The sequence below is a fragment of the Coptis chinensis genome, chromosome 8 (assembly GCF_015680905.1).
Source record: "Coptis chinensis isolate HL-2020 chromosome 8, ASM1568090v1, whole genome shotgun sequence".
Classification (NCBI taxonomy): Eukaryota; Viridiplantae; Streptophyta; class Magnoliopsida; order Ranunculales; family Ranunculaceae; genus Coptis; species Coptis chinensis.
The window spans coordinates 80286392-80304821 of NC_141463.1; the positions used below are offsets into that span (position 1 = coordinate 80286392).

The 18430-nt window shown below is 34.6% G+C and overlaps 1 protein-coding gene across 4 annotated transcripts; it reads right to left on the reverse strand.

The window, feature by feature from the left end:
- Positions 1–14393: 14393 nt before the first annotated feature.
- Positions 14394–17814, reverse strand: LOC147483398 (uncharacterized). 4 transcript variants are annotated; one of them, XM_086580493.1, is made up of 7 exons: positions 17616–17814; positions 16610–16953; positions 15606–15836; positions 15336–15482; positions 15100–15233; positions 14802–14916; positions 14394–14670 (listed from the first exon to the last, which is right to left on the reverse strand). In XM_086580493.1, exons 1-5 carry the CDS (start codon positions 17626–17628, stop codon positions 15111–15113), a joined length of 858 nt encoding a protein of 285 aa, XP_086436619.1. In that variant the 5' UTR covers positions 17629–17814; the 3' UTR covers positions 14394–14670; positions 14802–14916; positions 15100–15110. The 4 variants fall into 4 exon arrangements, with proteins under 4 accessions (XP_086436619.1, XP_086436617.1, XP_086436618.1 ...); XM_086580491.1 differs by lacking the exon at positions 17616–17814 and having other exon boundaries at positions 16610–17173; XM_086580492.1 differs by lacking the exon at positions 17616–17814 and having other exon boundaries at positions 15080–15233; positions 16610–17173.
- Between the last annotated feature and the right edge of the window lie 616 nt (positions 17815–18430).

The window sequence follows — 18430 nt, forward strand, 5'->3', positions numbered from 1 at the left end:
TCAAATCACACATACACGTGTGCCTCTCTCCCACCGAGTATCACTATATCACAGCCATCTCTAGGCTTTCCATACACATAATCACACCCTCTTTGGCCATAAAATCTCAGGTCATTCATGGCACATTCAATGAATACCTTGGGTCATTCCCGCCACATTCAAGGAATACCCATCATAACACTAACGGACCATTCATGGCACATTCAATGAATGCCCTGAGTCATTCCCGCCACATTCAAGGAATACCCAACCCTACATTCCTGTACATTCAAGGAATACGACCAACCCGCAAGGCGAATACCTTAGTTCCTCTCTAGGGCAGTCCAAACTATTGGGTCATTCATAACACATTCAATGAATACCCATCTATCACATGACATCACAAGTCATAATATCTCATTACCAAATCCTGAGGCGTGGAGAGTTCTAAAGATGTGGGAGACACATTAAAACATTATTATCACTTATAATTATACTAGCATAACTCATGTCAAAACAGACCACACATGCAGAGAGTCATTTTCGCGCGTCAAGGCAAATCAATCACTTAAATATCATTGAATGTAAACAGACTTATAATCAAACAAATACAATTTACATAACCACACTCATAAACACAATATCATAAACAAATAGTTCATTAGCCCAAATTCAAGTCCACACACACTAATGTCCAAAACAGATCCACATATATTAAAGTCTATATTCATATACAACTTCTATTTCACACATATATTTATGTAGTCTCAAAACAACAGTAATTTCTAACACAATCATATAGTTATCACACAAACTAATATATATATTATAGATATAGTGTAGTGGCTGCACTTTTGCTTAAATCTGCCTACGTATCCAAATCTTTCAAGATTGGAATCAAGCCTTCGTAGTTCTTACCAGCCACATAGTCAATGCTATAATTTTCCTACATTCATCCAAATGACATGTAACTTAATTATTTATAAACTAGGGTATGTAGACATACTTTTTCATGTAGAACTCGAAGTCCCAACCTCAGCCCATCTAGAAGAAAACTTAAGTTGAAAACGGTAAAAATCCTAATTTTTCAGCAAACTAGATTTCTGACGGACTATCTTCTGAATGACACAACACTTTCCACAGGTGTCCAAATGCATCGAGGCTTTTTGCGTTGAAAAGCTAACACACAGAACTTACTTTCTTATGTTTTACAAAAATACTCAATTTCATTCTAAACGTTCGATAACTAAGCTCGAACACAGTACACAGAAACTGATTTCTAACGCACTGTTTTGTGCCAGTCAAACTTCCAAACACAATAATTAAATCCATGGGCCTTGGAATGCGATGAAGCCAATTGGAATAGAAAGCAGACTTCCAAATCTTATTTTTTTATGTTTTATAAAAATTCTAACTCTCACCCTAACTATTTTAAAACTGGACTTGAACACAGTGCGCAGAAACTGATTTCTGACACACTGTTTTCTGTCAACCAAACTTCCAGACCTTATATCTATCACCACAGACCTCGGAATGCGACGAGGCCAATTGAGTTGGAAAGCAGACACATAAAACTTATTTTTTCATGTTTTGGCGAGAGTTTGAATCTGACCCTAACTATGTGAAAACTCGATTCCAAACCAGGCACAGACCGGATTTCTGAAATCAGAAAATTCTGACGTGCCAACTTCCGAACACCGTAACCATATCCACAAATCTCGGAATGCGAGGTCGATTGGGTTGGAAAGAAGACTCAGAAAACTCACTCTTTCATGTTTCGGTGAGAGTCTGAATCTGATTCTAACTAGGTGAAAATACGGTTCCAAAACAGACATAGATCCTGATTTTCTAAAGACAGATTTCCAACTGTGTAACTTATCGACGTCATAACTTTTCACATACACATTCAATTAGAGACTTGATGCATACAGACTAAGGACTCGTTGAACTTATCCTTTGATGTTTAGTCGAAGTCCTCATAAAAAAGAGGTATACACTATCCCAGCTCTAAATTGAGGCAAATGTAATCGACAACAACTCTCCCGAACGAATCGGTATTTAACATTTACCAAAAAAAAATCTTAAGTATTTAAATCCATACTAATGACACCAAAACAATGAACTCAACATATGCGCAACATCAGTTTGTTTAGAACTCTTTCAAGATCAGTCCACTATTTACAAGCAAGAGGGGTAGAAAATACAAACATCAATATAAATCTAATGATCAATGATAGGCCAAACTCCAATTCATTTACCCACGTACAAGAATTTGTAAGTACTTCCACAGTAGACCAACACCAATATATTAAATTCCCAATTCACTTTAAGTTCACTAACAACATACCTATTGCATATCATATACAAAAATCCCTTAGAATCCATATAAAAAAAAATTAATAGGCTAACTACTCAAATTTATAGATTTTAAGAACATCCAATCATACACTAAAAATGGGTATAGAAAAGAATGATTACTCACTCGTGATACGCTTCGGCAGCTATCTATCAGTAGATTTCCAGCAAGAATCCTTCTTTCTCCTTTATGTGAAAAACTCTATTTTTATTTTATTTTCTGTGTATAAATTAAACTCTACGTGTGAACTCCTGTATAAAACCCCTTTTTTTCAAAAACCCCTTCAAAATAGGGAATGGGGTTTATCCTTTTTACCTTATCTCTTTCTAATGTCTATCCTTTTTTTTTTTTATCTATTATTATTATTATTTAATTTTATATATATTTAATTAAAAAAAATAAAAATAGGGGTATTATAGTAAGCTTTTCTATGAGTCATATATGAACTTTTAATCTGAAACATGATTAAAGAGTAAGTATAGTCTTTCTAGAGTCATGTCGAATCAAGCTGTGGACTACTTGGCATCCCTTTACAACTCTACTGAAGATAAGCTAGTTCATTTTGTACCCCTCTTGATTGTAAGATGCACTCTATCGTGTAGAATGATATGATAGAGACAATGCACACTCATTTTGTTCATTAATACTTGTAGCGGTCTGCCTATTGCCAAAAAAAAAGATGAATATATTCTCATAGAAGAGTTGAATTTGTGAAGTGGTCAAGTTTTACTTTAAGGTTTTGATTTGCTGTCATTCTGTTGATTGTTGATAAGCTCAAGCAGGCACTGTGGTCATTCAGCAGAATAAAGAGGGTGTGCCTGAAGCTGGGCCGAGTAAAAGTGCAACTCAGCAGGGCAGACTTTCATCATGTGCGATATGTTTGGATGCTCCAATAGAGGGGGCTTGCATCCCTTGTGGTCATATGCCTGGATGCATGTCTTGTTTGAGCAATATCGAAGTTAACTCCTGGGGTTGCCCAATTTGTCGTGCCAAGATACAGAAGGTTGTGAGGATCTACACTGTTTAAGCGGTCCTTTAAGATATAATTTTTTTGGTGAAGGGTCCTTTAAGATATGCCATATGCTGAAGCAGGTTCTTGAGTATTGTGGATCGTTGTGTAGCTATATATGTGTATATCCTCAACATACACTCGACCACTCGTGATTGTTGAGATTGTTTGCATTTTCCGTGTTCTGAAAACTACATCTAGCCTTAGTCAATCACAGACACTGACTATTGGCTGTATATCTCTACTAGCACAAGTAGCATCTCCTATAACTAATTTGGACTCTTAAATTCATCCGGATATTTTTCTTACGCATAATACCCCTAAATGAATAATTAAATCAAACACTTAAATACTATTAAAAATGATTATTTGGTCTTTTTACACCCATATAAATTCGTACTGCCGATATTGTCTTCCAATTAAAGTATTAAAGTGTTGCTCAACACTGTTTAATAGTAGTAATCGGTCATTTATAAAAGCAAATCCACGCCATTTTGGGTGGAATCGCCAGAGAGAGTGAGAGTGGAGGTCTCTTTATTTTTTCTGTTTTTGAGAAATGGGGACGAGGGTGGAGGAAATCTGGTTTTGGGCTGTTATTATTTCCTTTGGGCTTTTCTTATTTGGTTGTGGGCTTTTTTTTTTGTTTTAACACAAAATTTGTTTTCAAACCAGCCGACTTTTGTGATTGAAAATGGCGCTTCTGATGCGTCGGAAGTTTCTTTTCTTGTCTCCTATATTATCCATTTTGGTGTAGTGCTTGGAGCATCTCCAGTGGGGAGTGCAAGATTACACCTCCACCTAGGATGCACTTTAGGATTTTACATCCCCACTCCACTCAAGTAATAAGCACCTTTCTTAGTGGATTTTTATTATAACAGACATTCTTAGTGTAGCATTAACGAAATTAGAATTTTTTAAAAATCCCATGTCTCAATGAATTTCTTTTGTGTATTGCCCTAGGTATTTTCTTCTTTTCAATTCCTTCATTATATTGCTTTATTTGCTTTTAATCAGCATCATGAGACTAATAAGTTATAATGTACAAGAGATTCCTGATGCGGCTAAAACTTGAAATTCTTCATACTAACAAGCCTGCTCAGCAAGAGTTCTTTACCTCATGGTTGTTTTTGTTTGCTCAAGTTCTTCACCCCATGGTGCACAATACATTTGGAAAGTCAGTTTTTGAAAACAGTTTTTGTTCAAGCTAAGCTTGGAGTGACAGTAATAAATGGATATGTGAATCATAGGTCAGCTTATGAAAGAAGATTTGCAGGGTTCAGCAATGGAGCATGAATCTAGCTTTGAATGGTTTTAGTATGACAGGTGGAATGGGATGCATCAAAGAACAATGGAGCTTTCCCGGTGTCTGCCTAAACAAATTGAAATCAAAGTTCTAGATAACCCAAGTCAGGGAGGTGCTAAGATAGTCTGCAGAGATCATGTTGATTGCAATTAATATTTCTATGTATAAAGCCTCCTCCAAAAAAAGCAGTTTTCCTCTTTAAGTCTAATAACGAGAAAACTTTTGAAAACCCTATCGAAAGGAGGTGATCAATGCAATAATGAGTGCATATGATGATTTTGTTTCGATTCCAACTGGAGGTGGAAATCACCTTACTACCAGGTAACACCAATGGTTTAGAACGTATTTATAGAACTTTTACTCTGTAATATGGTTTATCAGGGGGATCAATGCAACAATGCAACATGGTATAATGTGCACATGTACTATTCTTTGTAATTATCCCATCAAGTAGGTGGTTGATTTCTCTAATTAGTGGCGTTGTTTCTGAAGGAGCTTTGGGTTCCTTTAACAACAATCAGCTCTTTTAAAACTCTTATCCGAATTCCTGGGATAAAGACTGTTATATACCTAAGTTACATTGACACAGACACATGTGTCCGTATCCGACACAAATTTGAAGCGTCTGACAAGGCGAAATATAAAAAAACTGAGGTATATTACATACAAAATGTGTCTGTGTGTGTCCAACATGGATTATTTGTGAAATATATATGGCGTGTCCATGTAGCATAGCTATATACATACCAAATATTTGCAAATATCATTGAAATGAACTAATTAAGTTATGATGGACCTGACGTAGTTAAGGAAGATATTTGGGGTTTAAACTGAACTCTTAATTGAAGCTTACTGATAAGCTAGATATGGTTATGGGTTGATCAATTGCTTACTAACGTTAACGATTTTTTTTTTATCAAAATGTTTATAGGATGTCACGTGGTACATCAGGCTTTGTGGAGAATTAACACATACATACACAGTAAAAACTATCATATATAGATGTTTAACTAAAGCTAGCATCTTAGTTAAATGGCCATCCAAACATTGTTTGGTATATAGATGTTTCACTATAGCTAGCATCTCAGTTAAATGGTCATCCAAGCATTGTTTGAGTAAGGTACATAAAAATGGTTTTAGTGCTCTTTCCTTATCCTTTTCTTTTTGTTTCAGGCCATATTCCGTATATTTGCTTTTGACGGACTTCAAATATAAGTCATGAGAGGAGTTCCTGAATTCTTTAGGAAAATTGATCTTGGAACAATCTTGATTTAATAAGGTACTATTTGTATCTAATGTCATTATGTTCTTTAAATTTTTTATATGAAGTAACTAATCATGTTTTAGTATCACTTGCATCATCACTGTTAACCCTCTTCTCAATGTTCTCACAGCTTGCCATGTCCGTTCTGGACCTATTGTGAATCGAAGCATACCATTCACCGATTAAATTCTTTGGTGATGCAGGAAGATTCAATTCACTTTAGGGGGGAACAATGAGAAGTGTGGAGCAAGGTTGCGTGTTGGTGTTGATTTTGAGAGCAATGAATTCAATAGCCATAGCTGAAGAGTGATATATAAGGGTGCCTTTAGATATTTATTTTTATACTATGTTGGCATTTAGCATGTTTGTTTTTCTTTATGAACTACAGTAACTACTATCACAATGCAGCTCATTGCACAAAACTATGTGCATCTTTTAGTTGAAGCGTTGTAGTGCAACGTTCGACAAATGTTTTTTCATTATGGCTCAATTCTTATGGATCTATAACTTTCCAACAGCTCATTTTAATTTATACCCAAAAATTTGGTTATCTACAAAGTTCAAACATAAAAAAAGAGTCGGTCTTTATATATACTTGAGGTCATTTAGGCCTTCGGGCGAAGAATTTTTTTTTAAGTAGGATATAGAAAATGTGAATTTATTTAAATATTAATTTGCATGTTCGTAGCTCAATGAGATTGGAAAACTATATGTCTTTAATACCAATTAAAGGTATTATATATATATAGCTTTTTCATATTTCTTTTATGATTGCCTGTGTATTCCTTTTTGTAGATCTACTGATCGGAGGAAGTAAATTTTCCCTTTGTAGTTAATTGGTTATGTTTTAAGTAATATAATCTTAACTTTTCAATCTACAGTTGGACTTGAGATTTTTCGCTAAAAGACACTTTGTGCACAATCAACATATCAATAAGTCACGAGGGAAATGTAATTTTTACCTACATAGGAGGAGTGTCAAAGAGATCAATTTTGTACTAGGAACTCAAAGCAGTGGAGATGAGACTCGATATCTATGGGCAACCAAGCATCAATAAAGTCTCTGTCTGTTCAAACTCTCTTAGGAAAATTTAAATTCTCAAAAGTTCAGGAGGTGAACATTTATTCATAGTTTGATTTTTTTGGCAAGCAAGACAACTAAACCTCAGCTATTCTTCATCAGGTATTCATGTTTTTCATGTCTCCTATAATGTTATGCCTTTCTTTGCCTTCTTCTTCATGATTGTTTTTTTTTCTCCACAAGTACTCAATCCATTACTTATAATCTTTTTGTAAAAAACCGGTATTTGCATTGCTAGCTTGAGATGGTTGAATTGTATGCATTCCTGCTTCTTTCGATATATATATCCATGGATACCCGGCCAACTTAATTTAAAGGGCAATTCAACTTCCCGCTCTTCCAATCTCTTCGTTATTGGCCTAAAGTTTAAGCTTCTTACTTTCTGGCTTTCTGGCTTTCTATCCAAATGCCCCCTAAGCACAACAATAAACTTGAGTGCATCATATCAAACATGGTAAGACTTTGTGAGACACAAATCATCGTGTTTTAATATTTTCTCAAGTTTGTTTGAAATCAACATGTGTTTAAGAACTAATATAAATAATACTATTGTCGATGCACTTAAGTTGCAAAATCTTTGAGCAATCTTACTGTCATTTTGATTTTTTCCAACATGATATTTCTTCTTACATTTTTCTTTCACACATTCATTTCATTCATTATTATGTTTATTTTAATTGTGAATATATATTGCAGTTTGATTATAAAAGGGATAAAAGAAATGCTAGCAAGTTTCATTGTATATGAGTGTGTGCAACAATGGCAGCCAAATAGTTTGAAAGGAATACTGATACTACGCCACTTGAGAAGCATAGATCATTGGAGTTGTTGTCAGGAAAGAGTGGTTGGGCATGATGCTCAAGGAAATTTTAAAAAAAAAAAAATGAAGACTAAGCCATCTTAATCCCTACTTGAATGGTTTGAAAGGAAGTGTTAGTTGATGAATCCCTCTCTTTGAGTGAGAAAACTTCTTCGTTTTGATCAAAACTTGAATCATTAAAATATTTTGGAGTTAAAATTTTTGATACATAATAATTAAAAAATATATTAAAAAAAATTATATGGATTGTTTCTTTTTATTCATCTCATTGATCGAACTTAAAATCTAATATGCTACTTTAGTATATAGATAGTAGACCGTCCCTATATTAAAGCAGCTGAGGTATGGTGGACAATTTCTTTCCTATGTGGCAATTTCCCAGTACTTGGTTTTGTCACGTGGATCACTTAAATTTCAATTTGAGTGCAAGTGCAATTTTGAGACCGGAAGGCTATTGGTTGTTTCCTATTAAAAGTACAACTCTCTCACCTATTTCACTTCTTCTAAAACTTCTATAATCTCTACATGAGAGTAATATAGTAGAATCAATTAGTAATATTTTTGTTTGTTATATAGTAGAACGAACTCAAATATATTGAAGCACCACTGAGAAAGAGTCTCCAATGGAATATGGAATTAGAGAAGAAGGCTCCAATGGAAAAGTCTTGGACGGTGATCGCAAAAGAGATTAGGATCATTTGTTTATTCTATTTTCAATTTATAGGGATAGGACAAAGTTTAAGGTGGGTGATTTTGTTGTGGGGTTTCCACATTGTTAAACCGGATGTTTAGAGTGCTTCGAGATAGAAAGACTCTTGTCTATTGTTAACTAGACCACTAAGATATATGAAACAAAGGGAACTGTTATCACGCCTGACAAATAAAGTACGTCATTTTGAACGACAAAAGTGGAGAAGATGAAATAGAACTAATCAAATATTTGCCCGAGAGATTAAGAAGGGACATCAATGATTTCTATATATGCTTGGATTTAATCAAGAAGGCAACACGAATTACTATGTTTTGATGTACTCATTGTTTTCATTATAGAATTGTAGAGTATTGGTTTACTTTAGAGTTATATGTAGGTTGAATCAGTAATTATTTGTAATTTTAACTAATGTAATCGTTATGATTATGTGTATTTTTCATCAACCCATGACCTTAAACTCTATCACGTGGGACACAACTATCTAACAAGCTTTTTTTTTTTTTTTTGGTAATCTAGCTAGCAAGCTTATAATTATGGTAGTCATGATCTTTTGATGTCTAAAACAAGTAGTGTTTTATCACGTGTATGTCATTGAACCTTAAGGCGTTGTGCTAACGTCATGCTTAATTTGAATTGAATGATATATATTTTTCAGGGATTTCATAATTCTATTTATCGAGATTGAATTGGAATTGAATGAAAGAGGACCCCCAAAACAAAACTTCATATGTACATTTGTTTTGAAGTGTGAGTGAGAGGTTTTTGGATAAGATGCTAATTTCTTTGGTGTGTATCATCAGTTAGTGCTCAAGGATCCGATATAACTATTTGGAATCTAGAACGGATGAGAATATGTCTTAGCAAGGAGTATAGGTTCGACTTTCCATGTATTTGTTTAATCGATTTTGATGCATAACTCTACTAGTTACATGTAAGATTTCAACAAAAAAAAATTTTGTGTTTCATATTATTTGACGATATAAGTATTATGAGGTTAAATACTTAAAAATGAGTATTCTAAGGTTAGTTCTCTTTTGTAATTTTTTGGAATAAGGGAAAAACAAACTTAGATTGAACCGTTAGATTAAAACCAATTGTGCATTCTCATATATGAAAATCTAATTTTAATATATCGTTTACAAGTAGAAGTGGAAGCAAAAAGGTATACTTAATTGTTTTCTTTAGTGGGTCCAAATGTTGCAGCAATTGGGGTTAGAAGCAACGAGTGCTATAAGGAAATGCCGATTGGAGCTCCTTCGTGCGCTATTTCCCCCCGTTGATGATGACCAACAATGCAAAATTTTACTTTTAATGGATTTTTGCTCAGTGCTCTATGTTTGTAGCTTTGTTTAATAGCCATAACAAATTATTGGCACTGGGAACTTTGATCAATTAATTTACTATATGAGTTTCAATAATTTGGAAGTCAGATTTTTTATACATAATAATAAAATGAAAAAAATTATATAAAAATGAGCTTACGCTTTCAAATACTTTGCATGCCCCCATTCTCCATGTTGTTTTGATTTTGTTTCTGAATCGTCCTTTAAACTCTAGTCTCTATTCCCAATTTCAGTTGTGATTTTGGTATTCCTTAAATGCTTTTGTGGGAATTTTACTTGGATGACTTCATTCCTTATTGACTGGGCTTATTTCTGGGGGAATAAAAATCCCATGATTGCTTCGAGATAGAAGGAGCTCGATATCCTTTCTTTCTTTCTTTTTTGCTTTTTTTTTTGCTCGATGCAGTAGTGGGGCTATTGTGAACTCTTGCTTGGAATTCTTGATTGGTAGGGAAAAGGAAGAAGATGAAAAGCGCCCTAAATGAAGTGTAATTCCCATTTGTTTTATTTTGTTCTCTCCTAGTCTTTTGAGCGTTGTGAGAATTCTTGTGTTCACGTACATTTTTAGCTGTTGTATAGTTTATACAATAGAGTATGCTATGTGCTGCTCGCCTTTACTTATGTTTGATACTAGGTAGTAATAGTAAGTTGTTTTCTCAATATGGCCTGGTGAAGCTTCACTTTAGGATTTTACCTTGTAAGTTATTTGACTTGTAAGTATGCTACTTTGGCCGTCATTTTTCTTTTGTTTTTGCAGGTTGACTTGTTAAGGCTTTTTGTGGAAACTTTGAGTCGTGCTGATAGATATAGAATTATGCTATGCAACATGTACTGAGGGGAGGAGGTAGTGAATGTATTTGCATGTGCATAATGTCGTCGTTTGCAGTTTTGCGTCAGCAAGTGAGGGTTGTGACTGTGAGACAATTAATGAACGAAATTTAGATAGCTTAGTTGGAGGATGTTTTTATGTCAACGATGCCACCTTTCTCGAAGATTTGTTGTTAAATTGGTATACTATACTATAAATCTATAATCTTTACTTTATAAAGAAAACTCCCCAAGCAACAGTGCTTTTTTGGGTCGAATTTGGATTTTTTGGTTTTCCAAATTTGCCCTCACTCATATTTTCTATTTACAAGGCTATAATCTGATTTTATTTGTAATTTATTATATTTGATAAGGGTAAATGTGTAAATATAATAGATCGTGCACATTCTCTCTCCTCACCATATCACTCCATTTTGCACCTTGAGCAATATGATTGGCTCCTAAAAAATCGGATGGAATAATAATTAGTCACACCTCCCTAGATTTGTTTAAATCTCCCTAATCTATGCTTAATTTTCTATGGACTCCTCAAATTAAAAATAATAATAATAATAACAAAGTAAATAAACCTTATCCAAATTCTACCAAAAACCTAACTTTTCTTCTCAAACTACGATTGTCTCTTATCTTCTTCCCTTTCCTACCGATCAAGAATTCAAAACCCCCCGTATTCTAAACACTAATGAGAAAAAAAAAGATGAATACACTACCTCATGGGTTACACTATCTAAAACCATGTAAGTCCATTGTTATTTTCTAATTTTTAGTACTTGATTTAAACTTGATTGGCCTTCTCTTTACTTTTTGTTCTTAGCAAATCAAATAGCAAATCGAATTTCTTCTTCTGTTAATAAGACCGAAGTTCCCTTTTGTTCTCGGGGCATAAATGATCACAAGTATATTATGCTATTCTTTTCAGTCCACATGTATGGAACTGCTCTTGGGAGATCTGTCAACCCTCATGAGCTTCAATGGGTATGATGAACTTTTGAACGAAGTTGGGCCTGATTATATGTTGTTGTATCACTTTTTGTGACAGGTTTTTAGATATGGCGATGGTGAGCCGATAGATAATGTTGCAAGATTTCAAAAGTGGTTTACTCAGGTAAATATTGAACATACCAGATAAAGTCTGTCGTATCTCATGGAATTCTCATAAGTCATACCTTCTTAAGCACTCTGACAATTTGTGGTAATACTGCATCTAGGAATATGAAAGAGGAGTCTGGCTTCAACAACTCACATTTGGTGTATTTTGTTTGGGTAATCGCCAGTATGAGCATTTCAATAAGGTACATCTCTATCATGGAATTCTCATAAGTCGTACCTTCTTAAGCACTCTGACAATTTGTGGTAATACTGCATGTAGAAATATGAAAGAGGAGCCTGGCTTCAACAACTCACATTTGGTGTATTTTGTTTGGGTAATCACTAGTATGAGCATTTCACACTCAAATATATGGCAATATATACTATTTATGGCATAACACACTCAAATATATGGCAAGATAAATAAGACAAGGGTAGCTTGCAAGAAATTCTATTTAAAGATAAAATAAAATATAGCTTAGACCACAGAAAGTCTGAAACTCTCTTTTCCTTATTTCTTCACCTGACTTATTAGTATGGACTGATTCCATAAATAAAGAAACATACACGAAATTGTTTGTTCAGGTACAGATGTTTATCGCAGTTTAATCAGTCCATTGATTTGTAAGTTTTTTTTAGCATATTTATTTCGCATCTATTCTTGATTTTTTGGAGTTTTGGAAAAACATAATTGTGTTTTCTTTGTTGAAAGACATTTCTTTGTTTTCTTTGCTGACCATCTCTAAGACCACCGAACTAGGGTGCTAAGGTTTTTCCTTTATCTTCGTTTAACAGAATCTTAATATTTTAGCTCATATATTGGATTGAAGCATTGCTTGTTCCACCAGAACGTGATGAATTGGTATATCCTTCTTAGCTAACCCCTCATTTGTGTTATTATATTTTTTAATTTTTTAATCTTCTATTCTTAATTTTTCTACACGTGTTCGCCCCTTCGCCGACATTTCTAAATAAAATAAAAGAAACCAATTGCCGTCATTGAATGTTGCATCTCCACCCTGTCTCGAATTGTTTGTGGCAGTTATTAGGATATCTAACTCTTACAAAGTTTTGTTGTAGTACAAACATAATAGCAGTAATAAACTTTTAATAATAAAAATTGGTATATTAAAGTCGGTTTAGCTTTGGTTTCTGTTTGTTTGGTTGAAATTGGTGTGTTTTGGTTCGATTTGTGTGTTAGAGATTCTATTTTTTACGTGTTGGAATTCCTAACATTTGCTCAATCTCTTGCACCAATATTAACGAAGTTTGGTATACCGTCCATACCTCTAAACTTATTGGGTATTCCAAGGCCATTATATCTAAACATATCGGTATATTCTTATAGTTTACTGGAGATGATACATAAAAACACTATAAAATTAGTATCTTTAAGACGTGTTCTTCATTTCCAACTTCAAGACATGACATCAAGTACTTAATGAATTCAATACGCTTAAACTAACTTTTAATTAACTTATATTAGTGTATGTATTAGGAATTATTAGGAATCTTAAATTCGTAATCTTAATTTGAGAAATGAGTAGTTTATATATTAGAAATTGGTAAAAAATTGTGAATCAACTCATCAAATTGACTCTCAATGCCAAAGTATGTAGCAAAAATCCTAAAACCAAAAGGTAAATAAATATAGTAGCATGTTCAATAGATGTTTCATAACATTATTGAATACTCACTACAATAGTATAATTTGGTTCCAAAGTAATCTGTTTGAGTTTTGGGTATATAATATTCAAACCCTATTTCATCTTAAGTGAGCAAACCAAGCACATTAGCTTGGAAAATTCATCAAGCTTCAAAAGAAGCCAAATCTTTAGCAAATTACTTAATATAATCTACTTGTGTAAATCATGTCCTATCGATCAATAGTGACTACCATGACTGTTAAAAAATAATGTACATACCTTGCCAATGTGAATTTTTTTTTTCTAATATTGCATGTACTTATCAACATGGTAGTAGATGACAATAAGAGTGTAAGAGAAAAATGCAAATGAAGATGAACAAAAAATGAAAATAGAAGATGTTTGAAAGAAAGGATACAAACTAACCAAGCAAGATAATAAGTAGTTCAAACATAATGACACAGCCCACACCTTTGTTTAGATGCTGGTTATAAACAAAAACAAGTGTCCAATCATCCCTTGATATTGTTGTACATCCAAGATATATAAATGACGTGAAAACAATACTTACCTAAAATGTGGCGTCACAATTTGGCGTCATTTTTTTTTTGTAACGCCATTTTGGCGTCACTATTTTTTGTGACGGCATTTTGGAATCGCAAATTTGTAACAGCGTTTTGGCATTATAAATATTTGTGATGTCAAAATAGCGTCGCAAAAAATAGTGACGCCAAAATAGTGTCACAAATTTGTGACATCGTTTTGACATCACAAATATTTATGACGCCATTTTGGCATCACTAATCTAATTGATTTAAAAAAGATAATAATAATTATTTGCTCTCATACATGCTGCTAGTGATCCTCCTTTGCACCCAAATGGTTTGTGATTGATGATTTGTATCTACAAGATCAATTAAGGTGACAAAAATATTACTACACCTGTATATTCACAACCTAATATAGTGGCGAGACCCATATAATAAAATAAAAGTAAATTACAATGTTCTCGGAATTAATATACAAAAACTGATATGAATCCAGCAACTAGCACTTGATGAAATCACATTTGTTAACGACGGCGAAACAAGTTGCAAGGTATAAGAATACAATCTGAAACATCCTAGCGTGTATTACTCATCCTTTTTCAAGGCCCAGCCTTATGAGAATGTATAAGAATCAATTTCCCCAAATTTGGGAAAAACTGTCTCAGGGTCTTCGTATAGTTAGGAAAATTTGCCTGCAAAGACAAAGCAACTCAATACTTCAGTACGGAGTAGGACATAACCATGGGACAAACCTCACATTCAATATGCAATCCAGGGAGGTAAATCTTTTGAAAAAACAAATATGACGGATAAATAATCGTACACATGGGTTGTGTTCAACGTAGATGCTTGTGAGTTTATCTCTTGAACCAGCAAGAGCTAGATCAAAGCCATCCAGTGATGCAATTTGGTTGTCGTTCATCCAAAGATCTTCCAATCTACATAGCAACAGTCCATAAGAATGTCTGGTCAAAATGTCAAATAAAGTATACATGCAATGACAAAGAAAGAAAAAAGGACGAAAAACCAGGAAAAATAAAAGCCATATAGTAATAATAACAGAAGAAGAACACCCCTTACTAAAAAAAAAAAAAAACACACCCGAGAAAAATCATCTAAACCTGGTCAATTTTTAAATGTCATCCACTGCTGTCAGTTTGTTGGAGGAAATATCTAAGATCCGAAGATTAACTAATGTAGATAAATAAGCCTTCCATTTTGGAAATACCATTATGGCACCCAATGCAACACAGTCCTGAAAGGGAAGCATGCAAACTAAATTAGTCACGCAAACTATGACGAACATTATTCTCTGTTCTTGTTTATCAATAAAGAAAAGGCTATCAAGGTAGCATACTTGAAATCCTGTCATATTGGTCAAACGATTGCTCTGTAAACTAATCTTCCTGATGCATTTCAGCCCGCACAAGTTAACTGTTCGTATACGATTCCGTCCAAGCCACAGCTCTTGTAAATTTGTTAAATTGTGCAAGTTCTCCATTACCTGGGAAAGGATAGAATTCAACATGGAGTTGTAAGGGTAAATTCAAATCTTTCTGTTCCAAACTAGATGAATTAAAATCTTGAGAGTCTCAACAAACAAATTAAAATCAAAAGTAATGTTTACCCTTAATCTGTTGGAACCAAGTTCAAGAATATGCAGATTGTACAAGTGGTCAAGCTCCTCCATCTTTGTCACTTCATTCTTAGAAACATAGAGTTCTTTGAGGGTGCTTGAGACCTTTGAGACACCATTTAAGGACGGTATCTCGTTGTAAGATACATCACACACCAGAAGACTTTTGAAAATGCTGACATCAGGCATTTTCATTAGTTTGCTATCCCTGAACACTAGTTCCTGCAGAAAAAGCAGTCTCAATTAGAAATGCAACTACTACAGAAGAATGAAGCCATTCACTTTGCATACTAGTGGTGAAACGAGCCAAAATGTAACATCATATACCTAATCACAATGTTTATTTTCGAATAAAATAGCAATTCCTAGTCAATTAACACTCGTAAACAGTAAGTTTGTCCTAAAAGTTTTACATGCTTTGCTGTGTATATATCGACCAGCCTGATGAGTGAGATAATGAAACCTATTCCCACATTAAATAACTTCATAAATGTATTATATAGGTATACAACAGAAAGCGGCCATAAACACAAACTGAGAACACGTTCAAGTGTCAAAGAGACAATATCAGCCCTTCTAATTCATTTTCACCAAATTGCAACACCACACATGTGAACTCATTTTCACAATGCATCAACATTATTTACCTTTTAAAAGAATGCACACTACCAGATATGCATTCAATGAAGAGCTCCACTTTCCAAGCACCTCTTTGTTTACCCATCTTGAAAGACAGAACAGGATCATACGTAGTGAATCCCTAGAGCAAACTGTTGGACACTCTAATACAATGCCACATTCACAGGGATACATTTACTAGCTGTAATCGGAGAGCCTTGCTACAAACTTGCTCTTATTATGATTCATAATCGTTAATAGAGATAAAAACAAAAATCAAACAAAACACAAACAAATGAACAAAGTTCACGAGGCTAAGTCACAGTACTAATTTATAAAATTCTTGGTGAAAATACAGTATATTAGAAAGAACAAACCTGTACAAGCCTCATAAGTGTATCACGAACTTTATCTCTTGTAATGCCTAGTCCATTAATTGGAGTAGTTGGCGTGGAAGAAGATGTTGATGGTATCATATATGTAGACAAAGGAGGTTGCATAAGAAATACTGACGGCTTTACAAGATTAGTGACACGGTTGCTAATGATGCTTGTCTCAGAAAAATTGGGGAAGGGCAATGATGGTCCAGACCTAGGCGAAGGTGCATATGGTAATTCCAGGCCAAGAAATATTAGTATGTTGAAGTGGCAGAATCTAATATTACCTCTTAGTTGAACATACTTCCAGCTTTGGAGGGACCTTAGAGTAGGCACTGAGTATCCTGAAAGAAGAAACATACGACTTAAAGACCAATAAAAGAGGAATCACTGGGTGGATTCCATATCTTCAACAGCTTCACCATCAGATGAATTGTAAAACCATATCCCATTAACTTCTTGGCCGGGCAGCATTCTTACATGACCGGCTGTGATCAATATCTCTTCAATTGATGGGTCGATTCCAATATATTCTTTGAGACTTCACCTCGACACCGTCACTAGCACTTGTGGCTGCCAGAATATGCGTCCCATACTTGAACAAGCCCATCAAAACTTCCAGAAGCAAGCAATTTCCCATCAAACTTATTAAACTGGTAATGGAGTTTGAATGACCTGCATAAAACAAATGGAGATTTACAAAAAAAAACCAGTTGCCACCAATGTTTCGATTGAAAAAGTAAAAAAAAATGGGTGGAGCCCCTTCACCGAGAAGGGGGTGGTAGTGCCTCGATGACAGGGGGGGTTCAGCCTCAGTGAGGGGTCGTGTTTCCCCTGCCATGTCCTCAGCAGGAAGTGGGGTGGTGGGTGGAAGGTGCCTCGTGGGCATCTGTTTCTGGTATCAAACTTATTAAATACGTAATAAACACTGTATAAAAAGACGATGTGGGACTAAAACATGTTTTTTTTTATAACTGCCAAAATATAATTCCAATCTCTAATTCACCTTTCTTCTCCATTGTCGATTCACTATTGAATAATCACGCTTTGCGAAATCTCCATTCTCGAATTTGAGGATCAACAAATCTCCATCCTCAATTTGGGTGGAATCGCCAGAGAGAGTGAGAGTGGAGGTCTCTTTTTTTTTTTACTCTGTTTTTGAGAAATGGGGACGAGGGCGGAGGAAATCTGGTTTTGGGCTTTCTTATTTGGTTGTGGGCTTTTCTTATTTGGTTGTGGGCGTTTCTTTGTTTTAACGCAAAAATTGTTTTCAAACGAGGCGACTTTTGTGATTGAAAATGGCGCGAACACGCGGCTTTTATGGTGTCTTAGATTATCCATTTTACACCTCCACTAGGCTGCACTTTTGGATTTTACATCCCACCCCACTCTAGTATACGGTATGAATAATTATTACATACTTGAATGTCTCCAATGGAGAAAATATACAAATTTCGATATTAGAAACTCGGACGTCATTCAAAATAACATCTTAGCTAAATAAAGGGGCACTCTCTATTTGGATTTCACTGGTGGTGGAAGTCATAGCTCTGACTTCACCCTTCAAAGACTAGAACGAGCCACTACATCCTCGTTTTGCTCTTCCAAGTGACCAAATTACCTCCCACAAAGCTACAATAACTGTAAGTCGAGACCACGATCAATTTGGACATCCCGCCCAATCGGCATATGTATAAAATAATAATAGATGTATGCCTATTTTTCCAAGATCAAAATACCCGCTGGCGACCCTTTCGATCATCTTGTAGTATTCTGGAAACTGCATTCATATGTGGAGTCCTTAAAGCATGCATAAAACGA

What these genes read in the sequence shown, in the direction of transcription:
- LOC147483398 (XM_086580491.1), bottom strand. Translation starts at nt 16,969, where the DNA reads ATGTTTCTTCTTTCAGGATACTCAGTGCCTACTCTAAGGTCCCTCCAA. An exon ending in TTGGTTCCAACAGATTAAGG is followed by an intron (nt 15,483 to 15,605) that starts GTAAACATTACT and finishes ATCCTTTCCCAG; the next exon opens with GTAATGGAGAACTTGCACAA. An exon ending in CCAATATGACAGGATTTCAA is followed by an intron (nt 15,234 to 15,335) that starts GTATGCTACCTT and finishes CTTCCCTTTCAG; the next exon opens with GACTGTGTTGCATTGGGTGC.